This window comes from Notamacropus eugenii, chromosome 3, assembly GCF_028372415.1.
Source record: "Notamacropus eugenii isolate mMacEug1 chromosome 3, mMacEug1.pri_v2, whole genome shotgun sequence".
NCBI classification, from domain to species: domain Eukaryota; kingdom Metazoa; phylum Chordata; class Mammalia; order Diprotodontia; family Macropodidae; genus Notamacropus; species Notamacropus eugenii.
Window position 1 is genome coordinate 383613825 of NC_092874.1, and position 20192 is coordinate 383634016.

At 39.4% G+C, this 20192-nt stretch overlaps 1 protein-coding gene across 3 annotated transcripts in view; it reads right to left on the reverse strand.

The window, feature by feature from the left end:
• Nucleotides 1-2495: 2495 nt before the first annotated feature.
• Nucleotides 2496-20192, reverse strand: part of SDK1 (sidekick cell adhesion molecule 1) — a 1143865-nt gene continuing 1126168 nt past the window's right edge. For all 3 annotated transcript variants that reach the window (XM_072597683.1, XM_072597681.1, XM_072597682.1), the window contains one exon: nucleotides 2496-5391. In XM_072597683.1, the coding sequence (XP_072453784.1) occupies nucleotides 5119-5391 (273 nt within the window). In that variant the 3' untranslated portion in view covers nucleotides 2496-5118. The remainder of the gene's footprint in view (nucleotides 5392-20192) is intronic.

Consider the following 20192-nt stretch of genomic DNA (forward strand, 5'->3'; position numbering starts at 1 on the left):
CAATGCTGGTAACTTTCCCTCTTCCCTGTTTTTGTACTAGCTGTGACATCCTGGAGTGTGCTTCCATCTGGCAAAGAGGAATTAGTTTCTGGGAAGCAAGACATGTTCTTGAAGGGACACAGTGCCCTCTCCTGGTGTCTCCTTGGCACTACGGCAGCATATGCTGTCGGGAGACATTCCCAGGAATTATAAAATGATGTGGGGCAGTTTTTGTTGGTTTAAGGCAATTCTCAGGGAAGCTAAATTTGAATTCTCAAATTCTCAAATTCCATAGATTTGAGAGCACAGAGTACCTATGACGTGCAAGGCACTATTATGGATTGAAGCCTCTAGTCTAGGGCATGGAGTTTCTTTCCTCCATCCCACTCCCTTTCCCCTCTCCCAGCTCTGGATTCCATTCTGCTATGTTCATTCTGGAATTATATTGCTAAGAATGCTTCTCACCAAGGGTTTGTTCAACCACAGCTCGCATAAACGGGGATCAAACAGGCCTTCAGCAGCCAAACGGCCAAGAGTTCTTAGGGGATTTGGGTAACAGGCTGCTTGATAGCAAGTTCTATAACTGTGGCCAGAGGACTAATCTGTAAGCAGCATTTGAGATCAATGAAAGCTTGACTACAGAATAATTTGGAAAATTGGATATTCACATCGACGCCTGCCTCCTGGCCCTTGAGGACTTTCAGTTGCCATCACTGTAATACTAGTTTGGCAAAGGGTCATTTGGATGTTTTCTAGTATAGTCACAACTTAACTATCAGAGCTGGGGGTAGGTTTCGAGATCAGCTAGTCCAATTCACTAATTTTTACTGAGAAAGTAAGAAGACAAGTGACCAGTCCAAAATCACTCAGGTGATTAACGGTAGGTATGAATCAAATCTGGGTTTTGAAAAGGCTATTGTTTCCCCGACTGTAATTGGAAGCAATGTGTTTCTCCTGGACACGTCCATATCAGATGTTTCATATCCAAAGTAAAGTCAATTCCCGTGACTCACAAAGACTCCTGGCCCAAATGGGTGCATGCTGCTTGAAGAAAACCACAAGAATTTAAGGAAAAACAAATTTTATTAAAATTGTACCCATAGCACCTCTCTGTCTTCGTATAGATTAGTTTTGTGGAATGTTGTGTGTGTGTGTGCGTGCGTGTGTGTGTGTGCGTTAACAAGATCTGGTTTTCTGCACAACCACAGGGAATACTGCAGGGAAACCTTTATAAATTTCTCTCTTAATTTCCAGATTGATTTCAAGCTATTCATAAATGGGGAGAGGATGGGAGATACATGGTCGGCCTAGGAATGAAAAGTAACTGAACTACTTAGCATTGGGGTTCACTAACTCAGCTGAAAAGCTTTACATCGTCCCCACCTTTTGACCCAGTTCACACTACAAGGGATGAGGTGATAGTTAATGAAGAACCACATTTAAATACATGGATTGTGATTTGGGAGAATAACTACATTATGTGCTAAAAATTTTTAAGAAATGAAAATCATGCTACAAATCATTTATGTAAAAACCATGCTACGGTCCAATAATAGCCAAATACAAGCACAGAATTAAAAAAGTTTACAAAGTGAGCACACGTATCTGGTGGCATCTATGTGAATGCTTCCATGACAGTGGGCTGTGTGCTTTCACAGGCCTCTCTTATTCATTAGTTATTAGGACTAGACTCCTGAATTGCCCACCATCCTCTACTCTTTTGATACGCTATTGAATAGATTTCTTTTAAAGACAGGGAGATCAGATAAGCTGAAGGAAGGGGTGGAACTGTTTGATTTAGTTAGCTCAGTTGGCTTGAAATTAGTGCTAGGAACCAAAGTTACATGGTTGGTCTCTACAGGCACCAAGAAATTTGGTGCTGATAAAACTCTTCCGTGGTCCTAGATCATACTTCTAACTCTAGCTATCAGGCAAACCTGCATCAAATAAGGGGAACCAGGTGGGAAAATATGGATGACTAAGTGCATAGGTACCTCTGTTCCTAGAAAAACTAGAGTTTATGCTAAGAGTGCATGTCTTCTTGACAGTGAGTAGCATAATCTTCATGTACAAAGGACACATCCTATTGGATGTTAACAAATCCTAAAATAAGCTCATTTGAGGTCTTTATTGGGGAGAGTTCATTTGTACTGACAATATTTTCTAGCATTACAGAAGAATGTGAGAAGGAAACATTTTCTCGATCTTTGTCTATAAAATTCTTTTCTTCTTTTAGAGTAAAGGGTTAAACCCACCATCCATCCCTCTTGGGTAATAAGTCATTTTCTGCTTTTCTAATACAGAAGAGAGTGCCCACTTCATAGTGACCACGTTGCTCTGGGCAGTTCTATCCTAAGCTGGGGCTGATTCTATCCACTGGGCCTAGCTGACCCTTCTGGGTAATAAAACCTGCTTCTAGTCCATGGTCCCCCCAAGTGGTTGAGTCATGTGCAGACACTAATATCCTGACAGTGATCGCAGCGCCAAGGCATCTACATTGTACAAACAATTCTATAAAAAAAAAAATTTACTAAAAAATAGATAAGATACAAGAAATGTCACGAACCCAAAAAAAACCTGTTATATTATTTTCACTGAATTGTTTTTAAAAATCCAACCAAATCATCCCCAAACTAAGACATTTCAAACCTTTTTCTTTGTTCATTAATTAAAGCAATGTCCGTATGGCTTAAGAGAGCAGTCAAAGTGCACGAAAGGCAGTGGTTTTGTCCACGATCTCTATTTATGTATTCATCTTCAAAAGAATTTCAAGTTGTCCTGTGGTTTGTCCTGTGGTTGTCTTGTGGCCACCCGTGGGCCAGAAAGGACCCAGGACCTTGTCGCTCATGACTTCTGAGTAATTTTCTGGACAGTGAACTGTGGGTAGTTATCTCATGTTGAAAAGCCTTTGGACAGACCTTTTAGGATTTTTGGTTTAGAGTTTAGAATTTTTGCTCCCCAGTCCCCAAAACTTTCACTTAAAAGTGTTTCCTTCCCTTCGCTATGCCCTCTCCCCTCTCTCAGCATGACTTAGAATAACTAAAAAAGGACTTTACCCAACCCAAGAATTTTCTTGCCCCATCAGTGCTTTCTACAGCAACTGGTGGCCCAAGCAGTCCCTCCTGCTCCAGAGAGGCAAGGAAAGGGTTATAAGCCATGAGTTTTTCCACATGGGGTTAGTCAAACTGCTCCCTGGTAGTACCAGCCACTGTCCAATCATTCAGTGTGCCTTCAAGGCAAGGCAGTGGTATATGACTGGTGAATAAGAGTTTTTTCATCAGTTCTGAATCTGCCTTCAAGGGACACTGACAACACATAGGAATTTTCTTTAGTTCTGTTTCCTGGTCCTTCTCTTTAGGGAGTTTCCAAGAGCCTGGGCAATTCTAACTTTGCTGGTGCCCAGTGGCCAGGGAGGGTCGGTCTCTCTCTCTCTCTCTCTCTCTCTCTCTCTCTCTCTCTCTCTCTCTCTCTCTCTCTCTCTCTCTCTCTCTCTCTCTCTCTCACACACACACACACACACACACACGCACGCACTCACTCAGTTGCAGGAAATGAGGAAATGACAACTTTCAGGCTAGTGCTAGGATAGAAACCAACAGGCAACGGATTGTTCTGTGGTTTTCAGATACCTGTTGCAAAAATAATCTGATAGGATCTTAATCTAGCTAGGAGTTTTTCCTAGTAGCTCCAAAATAGTTCCCCCGGGGTTGGGGAGGAACAATTAGAACCACAATAACAAAAACAAAACACACAACTCCCCCCCAAAAAAACCCCCAAAAACTTAAGAACCATTCTTAATATATTGAGAGCTGACCTTGGTTCTTTGAGGAACTGACAGCAGCTCCAGAGGTCAAGAAGACAGAGAATATAAAACAAATGAGAAGCAAATTCTTACTTTAAAAAAAAAGACAACAAGAATTGGAGCTGGAGTGCACCAAAGGAGCCTTAAAATGTGCAAGAGGTAATTCACAACCTTGCTTTTTTCAAAAGCTGTTTTGCTTTATTTGGAGACACACTAGCTTTTCCATGTACAAAGCTGAACAATTAAGAAAAAGGCACCTGGAAACACCAAAGACTCACTCATTTAGTGTGACATATAAAAAAAATGGTTTAAAAAACCCTCTTGGACTCCTCCTCAAATACCAGAAGATTCTGGAAATGTTGTCTTTCTGCCTGGTTTAGCAAGGGAAGGCTGCATACCTTTTCCCTCTGTGGGATGGAAACAGTTTCATAAGCTCTCATGACTAGATGGTTGCCAACTAAACCTCAGGTCACATTTCCCGTACCATCATGTGGCCTTTGCTTGCTTGTTTGTTAACTTACCACTGGGATGGCCCATGCAGGGGAGGACCTGACCCACAACAGGGCCAAAATGATACCACCTTGGAATGACTTTCCATTTGTATTATCTCATGCCAGGAACAGAGCTTTCAAATGTTTTCTCTGCTAAAAACTGCCAAGTGGGAGTATTTTAGAAATGGATTGGGGTTAGGGAGGGGGGTGGAAGAATGTCAGAACTGAACACAGGGAAAATATTCATTATCAAAACACCAAGAGTAAACCAAGGTTGTCGTACCATGGAGAATCATGTGAACCGGCTTCTTCTCCTACAGAGGAGGTAAAAAGGAGAAAATAGTAGGCTAGGAGTCCGTCCTAATATTTCACACACAGCTCCGTCCTCTTTTCACACTTCATCATTCCTACCTGGCCTTTAAGATGGAGAAATGGAAAGTTTTTAAATCTTTTGAAATCTCAAAGGTGCCAAGCCATTGCACCAATGAAATATGCCTTCTCTTAAAAAGAAAAGAAAAAAAGAAAAGGAAAAGGCAGCTGCTTCTTGCAGTGCTGTTACAAAAAGCATTTTAAAAACAACAACAACAACAAAAAACTTTCAACTGAAATCCTACTATTCACAAGTGGTTAAAGTTGTCACTTATTAGAAATTGTTTTTAAACAAAACTTCAGCTCTGTTGTCGGAGTTGATTGTCTTCAAAAAAATAGACTTATTAATGTTCGCATCCATTCTACCCTGATAGAGAAATTTACCCACAGTTCACTGCACCAGCCACCCACCCAGATGTTGTGCTGGGTCACCCCAATGTCGGCGGGAATTCCCACTGTGCTGTAGCCTTTAGAGTGTCAGACGAATGAGGAAAAACCTGTAACTGGAGTCCGAGAACCTGGGGCCTGTTGTCCTGTTGGGGTGTATACACCCCCCGCACTCTGTGTGGTGATGACAGTCTGGAAGTAGGGTTCAGTCTCATTGGCTGCACACTCTTCATATCTGTATGCAGCAGGGTGCTTTACCCCCTTTGTCTGGCGCTTCCAGGAGTTATAATAGGTAGGGTCGCTCATGTAATGGTTAACAAAGGAATGCTTTGGCAGTTCGTCTTCATAATCGGAGTCTGTGGCCTGTAGCAAGGGAAGAAAAATAGCTGTGAGCATCTGTGACATACAAGAAAGCAGCTGTTAGCATCTGGCTCATGTCAGCCATGGAAAGGAGTACTATCCCATGTGCTTAGAGCCTGACAGAAATCAGGTAAGTAGGGCTTAAGGGAAATGGAATATCTTCTGCTGCTTCTTGCTTGGATTTTCATCCAAACATACGGTGTTTCTTGGGGGGAGTGAGGGGGGGATTCTTTGTGCATGTCACTCCTCTGCTCAAAGCCTTCCATTGCCACCCAAGGCTTTTCACAATCTGGATTCAACTTTATTTTTGACTACTTTCTTACGTTCATCCTCTGCTCCAATCAAAGGGATTTTCTCATTGTCCCATTAACAAGTTCATTTGTGCCTATGTACTTTTGCCAACAGTGACACATCCCTCCTCCCTCATGGCCATTATTTTGCGTACCACCTCATACATTCTTACAATATTTACTGAGCACCTGCTACCTGCCAGGTGTTATACTACTAATTTGGCATTTGTCACCTGCTGTCTCCTATTGCTGTTGATACATGTATGTCCTGTCTCACCAACCAGACTATAGTGAACCTTTAAGGGATGAGACTACGTGCCCTTGCTTTTGTGAGTGCCCAGCATCTATCATAATCCTTATACTTGGTAAATGTTTACTGAAGATGTTAGTGACAATACTAACTATAACAACATTAACCATAAACTTCTCACATTTATATAATGCCTTTGTTTTTAAGAAGCACTTTCTAAATAAAAATCCTGTAGACTACCATCCTTGTTTTACAGATCAATAAACCGAGGCACAGACAATGTAGGTGAAGTTGGTGGCCAATGGCCATGCAGCTAATAATAGGATAATGATGTTTGCTGTGCATAGTTGGATGCTTACAATAAGAAGGACAAGGAGGAAGGGCAAATTCAGTTCAAATCAACAAACATTCGGATTGTGTAACAGATAAAGTGCTGAATCTGTAGTCAGAAAGACTTGGGTTTAAAATCGGCCATTGACTTTTACTGTGTACCCTCATACAAACCATTTAAACTCTCTGTGTCCCAGTTTTCTCATCTGTAAAATGAAAGGGTGTGACTCAATGGCCTTGGAGGTGCCTCCATCACTAAATCTATGATCCCATGAATAAGTACCTACTAAGTGCAAGGCAGTATTGAGGATACTATGGATGAATTAGACATAGACTGTGTGTGAGGGCATTTATAGTCTAGGTAGACCAAAAAGACACTACACATACACACACGCATAACTCTAAAGTATATTTAAAAATAATTAAATCAGGAGGGGGTCACAGGGTATGCTATAGGAGAGGGGAGGAAGAAGAGACCCTTCCTGTTAAAAGACAGATAAGGGAACAATGGCAGCTAGATGCCCACTGGGGTCAAAGTATGGGCTAAAGGGAGCGTCATTGCCCAACTGTATTTGAAAACATTGTGAGGTTGACTTAGCTCATTTCTTTCCATGTAAATCAATGTAAAACAAAGGCCTGCCATGTAAATGGATTTAAAAAAAAATGATCTTTAAACACAGCACCATCAATTGGGCGGGACCCAATGTTCACATCCAGCCTACCTCTGCCTCTGCTGTGGTATTTTCTTTCTGCAAGCAAACTAAATTATTCCTGTATATAATTTGTGTGAATCAAGTAAGATTACCTCCTAAAATTCATTAGAACACTACTTCCTCCCCACCTCAACCTTCTCAAATGACTAGAGAAAATGGCAGAAGGAGGGAGGCCTATGTGGAAAGGTTACAAATAAATAAAACTAACTTTCAGTTTGTTCACTCTGGAGTTTATAGAACTGGCCTCCCTCAGCTTTTATTTTTGCCTTTTCTGTTTTGCCATCCTTGAAATAGAAATTTTCTCTCTAACTAAATCTATATTTTCTAGAGTCCTTGAAGAAGTGGTGGCTCCAAGTCATATACACCAAAGAAAAGGGCTAGAGGAGCATATCATCAATGGAAAGTCAAGTGCCACTAAGGGTGTAAATATGACTTCTTGAAGTGTTTAGAAGCTTAAATAAAAAAAAAAATTAGCTCTACCCCAGGTTCGAGTCTATTCCAAATGCCTCAAATGATCAAGAGTAAGTAGAAGTTGAAAAGAAGTTTTTGTGATGGTGGTATTAGCTTTAGGATCCTCATCAGGGACCACGTTCCAAGTCCCTTTTCTAGCAGTTCTTGTTCAGCTAAATAGTTTGGCCTTGAGGAAGTTACATAAGTTCATGACATGGCCTGCTGGGAGACAAAAGGGGAAGCCAGGCTGGCAAGCCTTTATAAGGTACCAGGGTCAGGGTATAATAGCTGTGCTTGTGTAAGCCCTCCCCCCCAACCCCTGCCCCCTGGCAGACAGTAACCCAAGAGGAGGGGTCACAGGAAGAATGGCCAGATTGCTGTTTGCGGCCCTTGGTCCCAGTAGTCAGGCAAGCACTGTGGGTATCTTGTCTGTCCTGACAGAATAGAAGTTCTTTAAGGGTAGAAACTAGTTTGTTTGTTTTTTTTGGTCTTCATACACCCAGCACTGAGTATAGTGCTTCACACATAGTAAGCCTGTACTAAATGCTTGTTGATTGCCCCATTGATTGCTGATTTGCTGGGGCCTATGATAAGCTCCAAGGGCTCACTGAAACAAAATAGAAGCATTCATGCTCCCTTGGCATGTTAGAGATAAGTCACCATTGTCCTTCATATTGACATCTCTGTGGCTGGAAAAAACTGGAATAAACCAATTTAAGTGCTTTCAAAGTGACATTCAAATTCCAAGGAAAAGTAATTCTCCCCTTCCCTCCCTAATCCTACGTTAAGCTTTTGTAAAGTTTCTTTTCCCAGAATTTCAGAGTAAGATTGACCTAATAAGTAGGTGCTTATTTTTCCAGTATAAGGAAAGGTACTGCAGAACTGGGCAAGGGTCCATGTTGTCTCAGTTTTCAAAACGGCAAAGTGGATGGAGTCAGCAAGCTATAGGCAAGTGAAATTAATTTAAATGTCTTAAAATTCTACAGTATATTAGTAAAGGAATGGTTAATGAATGTTTAGAAAAGAAATAGGCAGACCCAGCAGTTCCAAACCAGCTTCAGTCTGTTTCACAGTACCTAACATTAGCCAGAAATTTATTGCTTTGAGTCCCTCCTCTACTAAAATGCGAAGACTCCTGGAAAGGACAGCATTGAACTACTTGATGCTAAGGTATTCATGACTCATAAGAGTCACTTTGGGATGGAGAACACTAGGGTACTGAGGAGATGGAGTCAGTATAGAAATGGAGGGTGAAGGGAGATAAACTTCACATACTTTTCAATTTTACCTTGTCCAGAGTAGTGCTCTGTCTAAATGATCAAATCTGTTAGCCATAAGAATGGTGAAAAGCATTCTCATTTTATAGGGAAGCCTTGGGCAAAGAGAGGTAATTTAACATGACCAACATCACATAGTGATTTAATGGGAAAATCAATGGGTTCTGGTTTATACAATAACAGTGTCATAAACTTAAGGAGTTTAATATTTATGGAAACCTACAAGAAAATCATAGAATTGGAGTGAAATGGACATTAGAGATCACCAACTAAATACAATGCCTTCATTTTATAGAGGAAATTGAAGCTCAGTGAGGTTAAGTCACGTTTCTACAGACAAGAACGATCTTTGAACTGGAAAGGACAAATAAATGGCTCCTAGGGAATTTATAACCAAAATAGCTAGAGACATAGTAAAAGAACACCAAGCTGCCCTTGATGAGTTCAGGTCACCAGGCCTACATGAATTACATTCAAGGATATTGAAAGAACTAGCATATCTGACTGCTGAGATACTGTCAGTCATCTTTGAAAAGTCACGTAGAATAGGAAAGGTTCTGTGGAATTGAGCAAGAGCCCATGTTGTTTCAATTTTCAAAAAAGCAAAGTAAATGGAGTCAGCAAACCACAGGTCAGAGAATTTAACTTTAGTGTCTTTCAAAATTCTACAAGATATTATTAAAGGGGTTGTTCATGAATATCTAGAAAAGGGAGTAGTGATCAGAAAGATCCAGAATGGCTTCATCAAAAATAGGACATAACAGATTAACTTCATTTACTTTTGTGACAGTGTTATTAGACTGGGAGGTCAGGGCAATGCAGTAGCTATAGTGCATCAAGATTTTAGCAAAATCTTTCACATTTGTTGAAAACATAAAATGAAGTAAGCTAGGGTATGGTATAGTTAGATGAATTTGGTACTCAGTGAGCATCAAGACCCAGGATTGCCACCAATGATTCTATTTCATTTTGGAATGAGCTCTCTAGTAGGGGATCCCACAGAGCTCTGGGTTTGGTCCTGTGCTGGTTCTTTTAACCTTTCTTTAAACTCATGACCTGCATAAAGGCAGAGCTAGCTTGCCCATCACATTTGCAAATGGCACAAAACTTGGAGAGATGGCCAACACAATAGACAAGATGGTCAAGATTCAAAATGCCTAAATCTAACAGAAAGAACTTTAATAGGGATAAATGTAAAGTCTTATTTTAAATTTTTAAAAAGAGGACTCTTTCCAAATTGAGAATCATTCATCTAACCTAACTTTTTTTTTGACTGCTATCTCACATTGTTGATTCACATTTAACTGTTCACTAAAACTCCCAGGTGTTTTTCAAAAGAACTCCAATCTAGTCGCAACTCCTTGTTCTTTTATTTCTCAAGCAGTGGGATCCCCCTCACTGGAGATTTCCCTTAAGTTGTGTAAGGTAACTAATGGGGGACAAGGAGCCCTAAGGCACTGTGGCATAGTGGATAGAGTGTTAACCTGTAATCAGGAAGATTTGAAAGCAAATCCAGTCTCAGATACTAGGTTTTGTGGACCTGGGGAAATTGCTTAACTTTTTAGAGCTTCAGTTTCCTTACTGATAAAATGAGGATGATAATCCCAGAATTGTTGTGAGGATAAGATGAGATAATGTATGTAACAGTACTTTCCAGTCCTTAGATTTTGACCTGAAAATGGTTATTTATCTGTGATGAGGTTATCTAAACCAGGAGTCTCAAACTCAAATAGCAATGATCTCTGTGGGCCACACGCTGACTTCAAAAACCGCAAATTAAATTTAAAAAAAATAAAAAACCCCCACAAATTATCTATGTTGTATTATATTTTTACTAATTTTGTTAAACATTTCCCAGTTATATTTTCATCTGATTCTGCTCCACTAGTGAATTTTGCTGGTCTATTTCTGCCCACAGGCTGAGTTTGACACCTTTAGATTCTAAACCAACTCCCTCATTTTTGCAGATGAGGAAGAGGGAAGGGGCTATTCAGTCTTATACACTTGGCACTAAAAGGTTTCTGAAGTCTTTTACAACTCAGATTTTCTAACCCTGTAATTTGTCCTAAGTCACAATGAAGGATCCAAGTTTTGAATTCAGTTCAAAAGGCTTTCCATCCAGCACATTCATCCATTGGCCTTGGTGTCCCAGAGCCAGCCTCAGAAAATTTACATCTAGGTGCTGCTCAGACAATTTCTACAATGAAGAAACAGGCCAGATTCTCTTATTTTAGTTTTAGAAGCAATTGGGAAATATGGATAAAAAATTAAATGTTTCTTTCAAACTTCTGATAATTCGCTGTGACTTCTGACTTTTTAAAAAATCTTATATGTAAGCATCTTTAGGGCAGGGATAATAATGTATGTAATAATGACATTGTAAAGACAAAAAACTGTGAAAGAATCATGAATTCTGATCAATGTTGATCACCCATAATTCCAGGGCAATGAGGATGAAATATGCTACTCACTTCCTAATAGAGAGGTGATGGGTTTTAGGGCGCAAAATAAGACATTTTTAGATACGGCCAATGAGGGAATTTGTTTTGCTTAACTGTATATTTGTTATGAAGTTCTGGGATTATATTTTTCTTTTCTTTTCCAATGAAAAGGAGGTTGGAAGGAGAGAAAAATAAATTCTAGTTCATTCATTTAAAAAAATACAAATATTTCTCTCCTTATAAAATAGTAAGCCATCGGCACCTAAGAACATCTGTGCTACCCTTGGAAGTTAAACTTAGTGGAATTCAATTCTAAAGTAACACTAAATAATTTTCCCGACAGCATATCAAACTAGGAAAACATTTTCACAACCTTTTCATTGGTCTGGATTTTAAATCCATACTGTTCCTCCTCATTATTTTTATTTTGTTATTCAGAATTTATAAACCCACCTACTTCCTAGAAAACTTATGGTGTGCTATAAGTTAAAATGCAGTGCAAAAATAAGGATAATTAGGGAGGAAACTGATCTGAGATCATCCATGTAAAGGGAGTGGTGAGAACAGATGCTTCCAGGCAGGCACTTGAGTTGAGCGGATTCCAGCTGGGCATTGAATGTAGCTCTAAGTTTCTGGCAATGAAGGCAAAAAGGAAAACAAGTTTTGTTTTCTGACAAGAGAAAGCATACAAATTCATCTTCAGAGACAACATTTGCCCTGGAACTAAGCTCAAGCAAGAATTTATCACTTGGTTCCTTGTATAAAGGACATTGAGTAACAAAGTGGACAATATCTTCAACTACGGTTTTACAAGATACAGGGATGCTGGTGAAATGGATAGCTTTGTATTGATCCTCTATAAAGGCAGAGGGCAAAGCACTAAATTGTAGCTCAGCAGAGACATTTCCTTCCCATTAAGACTCCTTGTTAATATAAGGAATCTAGGAAGCAAAAAGTGGACAGCTTTAGCTGATTCTACCCCACTATCCTTTCATTTTCACCTCCGTAGGTGTCTTAGGTGGCCTTCCCTAAGACTGGGGAAATTGGGCTGCAGAGAATGGGGTCCTCCAATGTGAGAGGATGTTATAGGTGTAAAAATTTCCCAGCGAGTAGATGGAGAGTGGAATTTGGAAACCCCTGGCTCAGAACTCTGGGATATCATTTAACCCAATGCCTTACTAATAAAAGTAATCATAGTTTCAATTAAGAACTAAGGCTCATGAACCCTGGCTTCCTTTCTTTGTGAGTCATTGAGCAAGGTATTTTTAAAAAGCTATTCCTCTCAGTGCTACTCATTCTGTAGATTGTTTATATGACATTATTATTTTTTAATGGGGATATATTTTAGTGAGTCAGAATTATTGACAAAATGAAAATGCGGCAGGGTTGGCATTTTTTTTTCCTACATGGTGTAAAGTAGCAATGTGAGTTTGTTACCTAGGAAACTGTGGAAGGGATGGCATGTGATTGGCTATGCCATCAGATTGGCTGTCAGTTTCTAAAGGTACATAGATGCCTGTGAAGCAACTAATAGAGAAAATGCCTGACAATTTTGGTATTTTATTGGCAAGATGAAAGCTTCAAACATTATTAGGGAATGAATTAGGTACTGTAGGTGCGTCTCATCAGTTGGTATGGGAGGGAATTTGAAAACCATTTTGAATGTTGAAAAGGATTTTTCAAACTATGATTTGTGAGGTAATATTAATATAAACTCATAAGCAGCGGTGCTGAAAAATAGCATTTGTGGATGGAACTTATTATTTCTAACTACAGCAGCATAAACAGATACAGCATGTGTTACATGACACTTTGAGTACAATAGCCTGCAGCATGAGTCAGTCAGCACTCTGTGAACCTGGGACAGCATTCTTGGAATTATTACTTTGGGAATCATATCTCTGAAAATGGTCGAGAAAGGGAAAGAAACAAGGGCATCACCATTTTTTCAGTGAAAAATTCCTACTCAAAAGAGCCCTTTCAACCACAGTCCCCTTATAGTTTCCTGTTCATTATTCTCATTGCCATCTGCAGAGAAAGAATGATGTGGAGGTGGGAAAGACTGCCTTTCCCCTTCTCGTAGCATTGTCCTTCCTGCCTCCCTCCTGAACATGCAGATAGTTATGGCAAAACATTAACTTGGGTGTAGATCTATCCTCCAGATATATTATCAATAGACTAAATCTTAGAAATATTTGCTTATCTGGAAGCTGCCTCAAGACCTTTTGTTAATAGGTAGGGTACAGATCTTAAATAAATATAAATTCATATCATTCATTGGATATTTCCAATAATGATGGTGATTCACTTAAGTAGTTCTGACCTTTGGGCTTCAGTTGTTTCTTCTTCCTTCTTCCCTTCCTCCTTCCCTCCTTCCTTCTTTCTTTCCTTTCTCTCTTTGTTACCTTCTTTGTTCTTCCTTTCTTTTTCTTCTTCTTCTTCCTAGATCTCTCTATCTTGCCCCATTGAAAGAATAATGGCAACTAATTGAGCCCAATCCTGTTGCTGATCATCATGGGAGCTCTGACATTCTCTGTTTTTAGTCTGGTCTGCTTTGTCTCTCTTTAGGTAGGTTAGTGGTTCCCTTCTCCCAAGGCCTCACCATATTTGATACAGGACTCAGTGTAGACACCTGACTGGCTTTGACCACTGAAGCTCAAAGCTCCTGAGCTCAAGAGATCCACCAAGTCCAACCTCCCCCGTAACAAGGACAACAGGGTCCAACCCCACATACAGTGCTCCAGTTTCTTCTTGACAAGAAGAGCAGTGTGGGACATGGAACCCATTTAGAAAATCTCAGTTCTGGTAGGTAGAGTTTCTCTACATTTCAACATCTTTCTTTTTTCCATTTCTAACATTTTAGAATTGAAGGTTAAAAGAGGAAATCACTGCTCCATTATAGGTATTGAGATCAACCAGAGAGCAAAATGAACACAGGAAAGGTCATTATCAATGAAAGTCTCCAAGTTTTTGACATAACGTTACTGTAACTGACCTGGATTCCTTTCCTCCTAAACTTTATGCAATGAAATATATAATTGCTCTTCAAGAAAACTTAAAAAGAAAAGTTTGGAGAAAACAGTTCATCCTTTCCTAAGCACCGTGAGAATATAAACAAAAGGAAGATAAGAAGCAGAAACAGAATAGATGAAAGACCTAAGGAGATTACAAAACAGAAGTGGTCAAAACTCTAACTGAACTTCACAGTATCGCAAGTGGCACTTCCAAGATGATCAAAAAGCCAGTGTCCCCACTGATCCCTCTGTTGGGAGCCCATTAACACTTCCTGTCTAAAAGTCCCCCAAACAAGTCAACATCAAAGTCTTCATGTAGCAGGATTACATATCAAAGAACTCAAGAGAAAAGGAAATGTGGCACATTTTATCTACACAGGACACCTCATAGTGCCCAGAAAACTTAGAATAACTCAAACACCTAAACACCTCTCATATGGAGAAAAAGGTCCCACCAGATAATTATGAAGAAATGATCACTAAATAATTATACTATCATGTTATCATTACGTATTATATTATAATAATTATACAAAAATAACACTGGAAAGGTCCCACCAGATAATTCTGTGGATGTTTTTCAAGAAAATACAGCTCAGAATCCATTACCTTCAAAGTAGGAATAATCTGTCTTGTTCCCACCACCTACTCACCCCTAGGCATCTAAGTGGTTTTGTGAGTAGACCACTAAGCCTGGAGTCAAGAAAACCTGAGTTCAAATCAGGCCACAGACACTTACTAGTTGTGTAACTCCAGGCAAGTTACTTACCCTCTTTCTCTCTGTTTCCTCAACTGCAAAATGGGCATACTAATAGAACCTGCCTCTCAAGGTTGTTGTGAGGATCAGCTGATACAATATTTGTAAAGTAGAGTGTGAGTGTTAGGGAGTGAAATATCCTAAGCATGTAGCATATTGGGTACCTGTCTTCTAGGCCAGTGCTACCTGAGAGAAAAATATTCACTGGGAGTTTCTCCTGATTTTTGCTTTGACTTGTTTACTAACAAAAGTTCATCATTTTAAACTTGGGAAAAAATTTCTTTAGGGAGGAATGCTAACAAATGGGGAGTACAAAGTTGTTTCTCTGAACTACTTATCGAACATGCTTATCTGACCCAATGCAGATGCATTCTAGCTTCTGATCAATCAACAAAGCTCCCCATGGATGTTCTGAACCACACACACACAAAAATGCTTGTTGAATACATGAAGGATATAAAAAAAAAAGAAAGAGGTGAGTTTATTGGCAAATATTGGTTCTGCCTTTTGTACATATGGGGTAAAGAAGCACTACAGCTGTTAAAGGATTCAGCTTCCTACAGGGTAGAGAGGGTTAAGAAGCATTGAAAAAATCTGCTGCTGGCATTATAGTGCCCACTTGCCAGCCCATGTCTAGAAATAGTAAGTAGAAAAAGTCTCTAAGAAACACACAGTTTATAGCTACCCAGTTAAAGGATACTCACAGAGTAGCTATGTGCACACTGTTTTCCTTTAGGTGTCAGCAAAAGAAAGAGTAAAGAGTCAGAAAGAATACTAAGCTCATCACCTTATCCCATTAGGGACAGGGTGGAGAATGAGAAATGGGGCGTGATCATGTAGGCATACGGTAGAAGACTTTTAGTCAGTTGTTCAGTTGTGTCCAACTCTTTGTGATTCCATTTGGGGTTTTCTTGACAAAGATACTAGAGTTTGACATTTTCTTCTTCAGCTCATTTTATAGAAAAGGAAATGGAGGCGAACAAGGTTACGTGACTTGCCCAGGGTCACATAGCTAGTAAATGTCTGAGGCTGGATCTGAACTCATGAAGATGAGGCTTCCTGACTCCAAACCTAGCATAATTTAATTTTGTTATTTGTCTTATCTAAGTCTTCTTGACCTCATTTTGGGATTTCCTTGGCAAAGACACTGGAGTGACTCATCATTTCCTTATTCAGCTCATTTTATAGATGAGGATCTGAGACAAATGGTTAAGTGACTTGCCCAGGGTCACCCAGCTAGCAAGTGTCTGAGGCCAGACTGGAGCTCATAAAGATGAGTCTTCCTGAGTACAAGGACAGTGTACTTCCAGTGTTCCACCTAGATGTATATTAGCCATCTAGGCTCTTTTACAACCCAGTTCCAATAGTGAACCTAGGGTTCATTCAATTGATCATTCAATAAACATTTATTAGGTGACTACTATGTTCCAGAGATTATGCTAAGCACCAGGGATACAAAAAGAGGCAAAACGATAGTGTCTGTCCTCAAGGAGCTTACAGTCCAAAGGAGGAGACAACAAGAAAACAAATATATACAAAGTGAGCTATAAATAGGAAACAATCAACAGAGGGAAGGTACTAGAATTAAGAGGGATTGAGAAAGGCTTTCTGTAGCAGGTGGGATTTTATTTGGGACTTCAAAATATGGAGTCAGAGATCTAAGAAGTGTTTTTGCAAATCATGGTAAGATTGAATTTTTTTTAGGAAGACAGAGGTGTGGCATCAGATTTCCATGTGGTGATCTCCTCCAAGAAACCTTCTCTGATGAACTTGAATTTACTCTGCTTTTTTTTTTAAACTAAAACCTAATAGAAAGATTTGAAGTCTAAATACTGGATTGTTAAATCCTTCCTCTGACAACTGGAATAGATTTGGGCAAGATGCTTAATTTCCCTTTATCACTGGGTCTATAGAAGTCAACCTAGCTTAAGTACTTCCCTTTTTAAACTTGTATCCCATTAGGTTTAAAGCAAGGGATAATACTCCAATTTCTCTCCTTTCCATAACCACAACTTGCTCCACTTCCCCAAATCTCAAATCCAGCTAAACTTAAGTGATTCTTGATTCTTAAATTCCTCTCCTTGCCTGCTCTTTTCCCCATACATCAACAACTACAAGATGCTCCAGTTTCTACGCTCAGCCGGTCTGACTTTTGGATATCCTGTTGCCCCTTTATTCTGGGCTGAGTTAGAAAAAGAGAGATCTTTGAGTAGTTTTGTAGAAATTGCATTCCAGTCAACTGGTTGATTAAGAAAAACTTTGAACATGCTGACTTGCTAACCAGAGTAGTCTTAATTCTGTGAGTTACTTCATCTGCAAAATAGGCATACTCTGATGATCAAAAGATGCTATGTATAGTGATTTTTTGAATAACTGGAGATTGCCACAGGAGTGTGAATTATTATTATGTATTAATAGGATTTAGAAGTGTAGAGTAGCTTAGCAATCACCTCGTACAACCCTCTTCTTTTTTGAACCAGGAAACCAAGGCCCAGGGAAGATAAGTGATAACCTGAGGTCATAAAGCTAGTAAGTGGTAGAGCCAGTTTTGAGTTTTAGTCTTTTGATTCTAAAGCCGGGGCTCTTTTTACTACATCACCTTTCTTCTATTGAGTTTATCCTAAGAAATTCTACATTCATTTCTAGATTTCATTCATTCAACAATTATCTGTTACCACATTGTGCTATGGGAGTATGGGAGATAAAAAAATATAAAGAACATTTTCTTCCCTTAAGAAAGTATGGAAGGCCCCTTTCCACTGCTAACATTCTATGAATTTATGAGAATACACATAGGATGTCTCTAAAGTCTCAGTATAGTTTTAAGCTTTAGTAGCTCAAAACTGCTAACACATTTGAGACCTTCTGGGAGACAAACAACTCCCTGAGGAGAAGGATTTTCCTTCTCCCCTTTGTATCCCTGGGGCCTAGAACTGTGCCTTGCACATAGTAGGCTCTTAATAAGTGTTTGATGAAATGAATGAATCATGAATGAATGCAAAGCAACATGTGATAAGTGTCATGAGAGCCATATAAACAAACGCTACAGAATTTCACAGCTCACCATGGGATTAGGAGGGTTGGGGATCAAGGCAGGCTTCTTATGAGAGGGGCTAGCACTGAGGCTTTGAAAGGTGGGTATGCCTTTGATATGGGAGTAGAGAGAAAACGATTCTATGGGAAAACCATAAGAACAAAAGGTCTTATACCAATTCATGTATGTGTTTGTTCTTCCCAATTATAGTATAAGGTCCTTCAAGGCAGGGACTTTCCACTGAAAGGGCTCTCTCCAAAGTTACCAATGATCTTTCAAATGCCAAATGCAATGGTCTTTTCTCAGTCTTCATCCTTCTTAACCTCTCAGAAACTTCCAACACTGTTGGCCACCCTTTTCAATTTGGTATTTTTTTTCTCTAGGTTTTTGTGACACTGCCCTCTCTCCTGATTTTGCTCCTACCTGACTGGTCACTCCTTCTCAGTCTCCTTGCCAGATCTTCATCCCGATCATAACTACTAATCGTCGATATCCTTCATAGTTCTATGCTAGGCCCTCTCCTCTTCTCCCTCTATACCACTTTACTTGGTGAGCTCATCAGCTTCCATAGATTCAATTATAATCTCTATGCAGATGATTTTTAAATCTATTAATCTATCTCTAAACTTTCTTCTTTTCTCATGTCTTGTATCTCCAAATGTCTGTTGAACATCTCAAACAGGATGTTGCATGAATATTCTGAGACTGAAATAATTATCTTTCTCCCCAAACCCTGCACTCTTCTTCTCTTTTATTACTGTCAAGGGCACCACCATCCTCTCAGTGACCCAGCCTACAACCTGGGTATCATCTGTGAATCCTCACTCTCTCTTACTCCTACCCTCCATTTCAATCTGTTTGCAAGTCCTGCTACTTCTACCTTTCTCTATGTATATATATGTGTATATATATATATACACACACACACACACACACACACATATATATATATATATATATATATATATATATATATATATATATATATATATATATATATATATATATATATATATATATATATCCCTTTCTCTCTTGTGACACTGTCACCACCATGCTACAGGTATGTACCTCATTCTTGGACTTCTGCAAAAATTTCTTTCCTCAATTCTTTCCTCACTCCAGTCTACTCTCCACTCAGCTATCAAAATAATCTTAAAGCTCAGGTCTGACATGACCTTTTTATATTACCCTCTTATTCAATAAGCTCCCCATTATCTCTGGGATCATATATATATAATACTCTGTTTGGATTTTAAAGACCTTTATAATCTGAGTCCTTCTTACCCTTCCAGTCTTCTTATACTTTGATCCCCCCAATATGCTCTAACATCCAGCAATACTGACCTCTTTTCTGTTCCTTCCTAAGATAACTCCCAGTTCTGCACTTTTACTCCATCTTCAGCTCTCTCTCTTGGAGTCCCTGACTTTCTTTGACTCTTAGATAAAATCCTGTCTTCTGAAAAAAGTCTTTTCTGGTTCCCCTTAGTGTCCAGTTTGTTCTGTCTATATCTTGTTTTGTCCATGCTGTTTCACCCATCAGATTCTGAGCTCCTTGAGGGCAAGGGATGTTTTTTTTTTTCATTTCTTTGTATCCCCAGTGCTTAATACAGAGATTGCTGACTTGAATAAATGGCTTGTTGACTTAAATTTTTATACTCTCTCACAGTGTCTCAGATTCTACTCACAGACTGACCAGACCACTTACTGTGCTGTTTCTGTTCAAGTCATGGTATGTACAAAGAAACTACAGCCAGGATAAAATGGAGATAATCAAAAAGGGAAGGCACTAGCGTTAAGGGATATCAGAAAAGGCTCCTTAAAGAAAGTAGGATTTTAGCTGGGACTTGAAGGCAGTCATTAGAGCTGGAACTCAAAACTATCTTCTGGATACAAATCCAATGACCTTTCCATTATTCTGTGCTGCTCTGGATTTTAGATAATTGGGTTTGGACACCATTAGTGCAGGGTGAGCTGAAACCCACAGAAAGATCCATGTTGCCATATGGGAACGGAGATATGGAAAGTCATTTATGGAACTAGGAACTAGGGTAGGAAAGACCTACAGGGAAGGGAATACAGAATGGAAATCCTGTACATTTCCTGGGGCCAAAGGTATGATAATCTATGTATCAAGATAAGATCAGCAGGCTTAGGGTTGTAAAGGTTGAGACTCTTACCAGACCAAGAAATGGTGGTAACCAAAATTTGCCTCATGCTAGACATCTAAGTATTTTCCTTTGTTCAG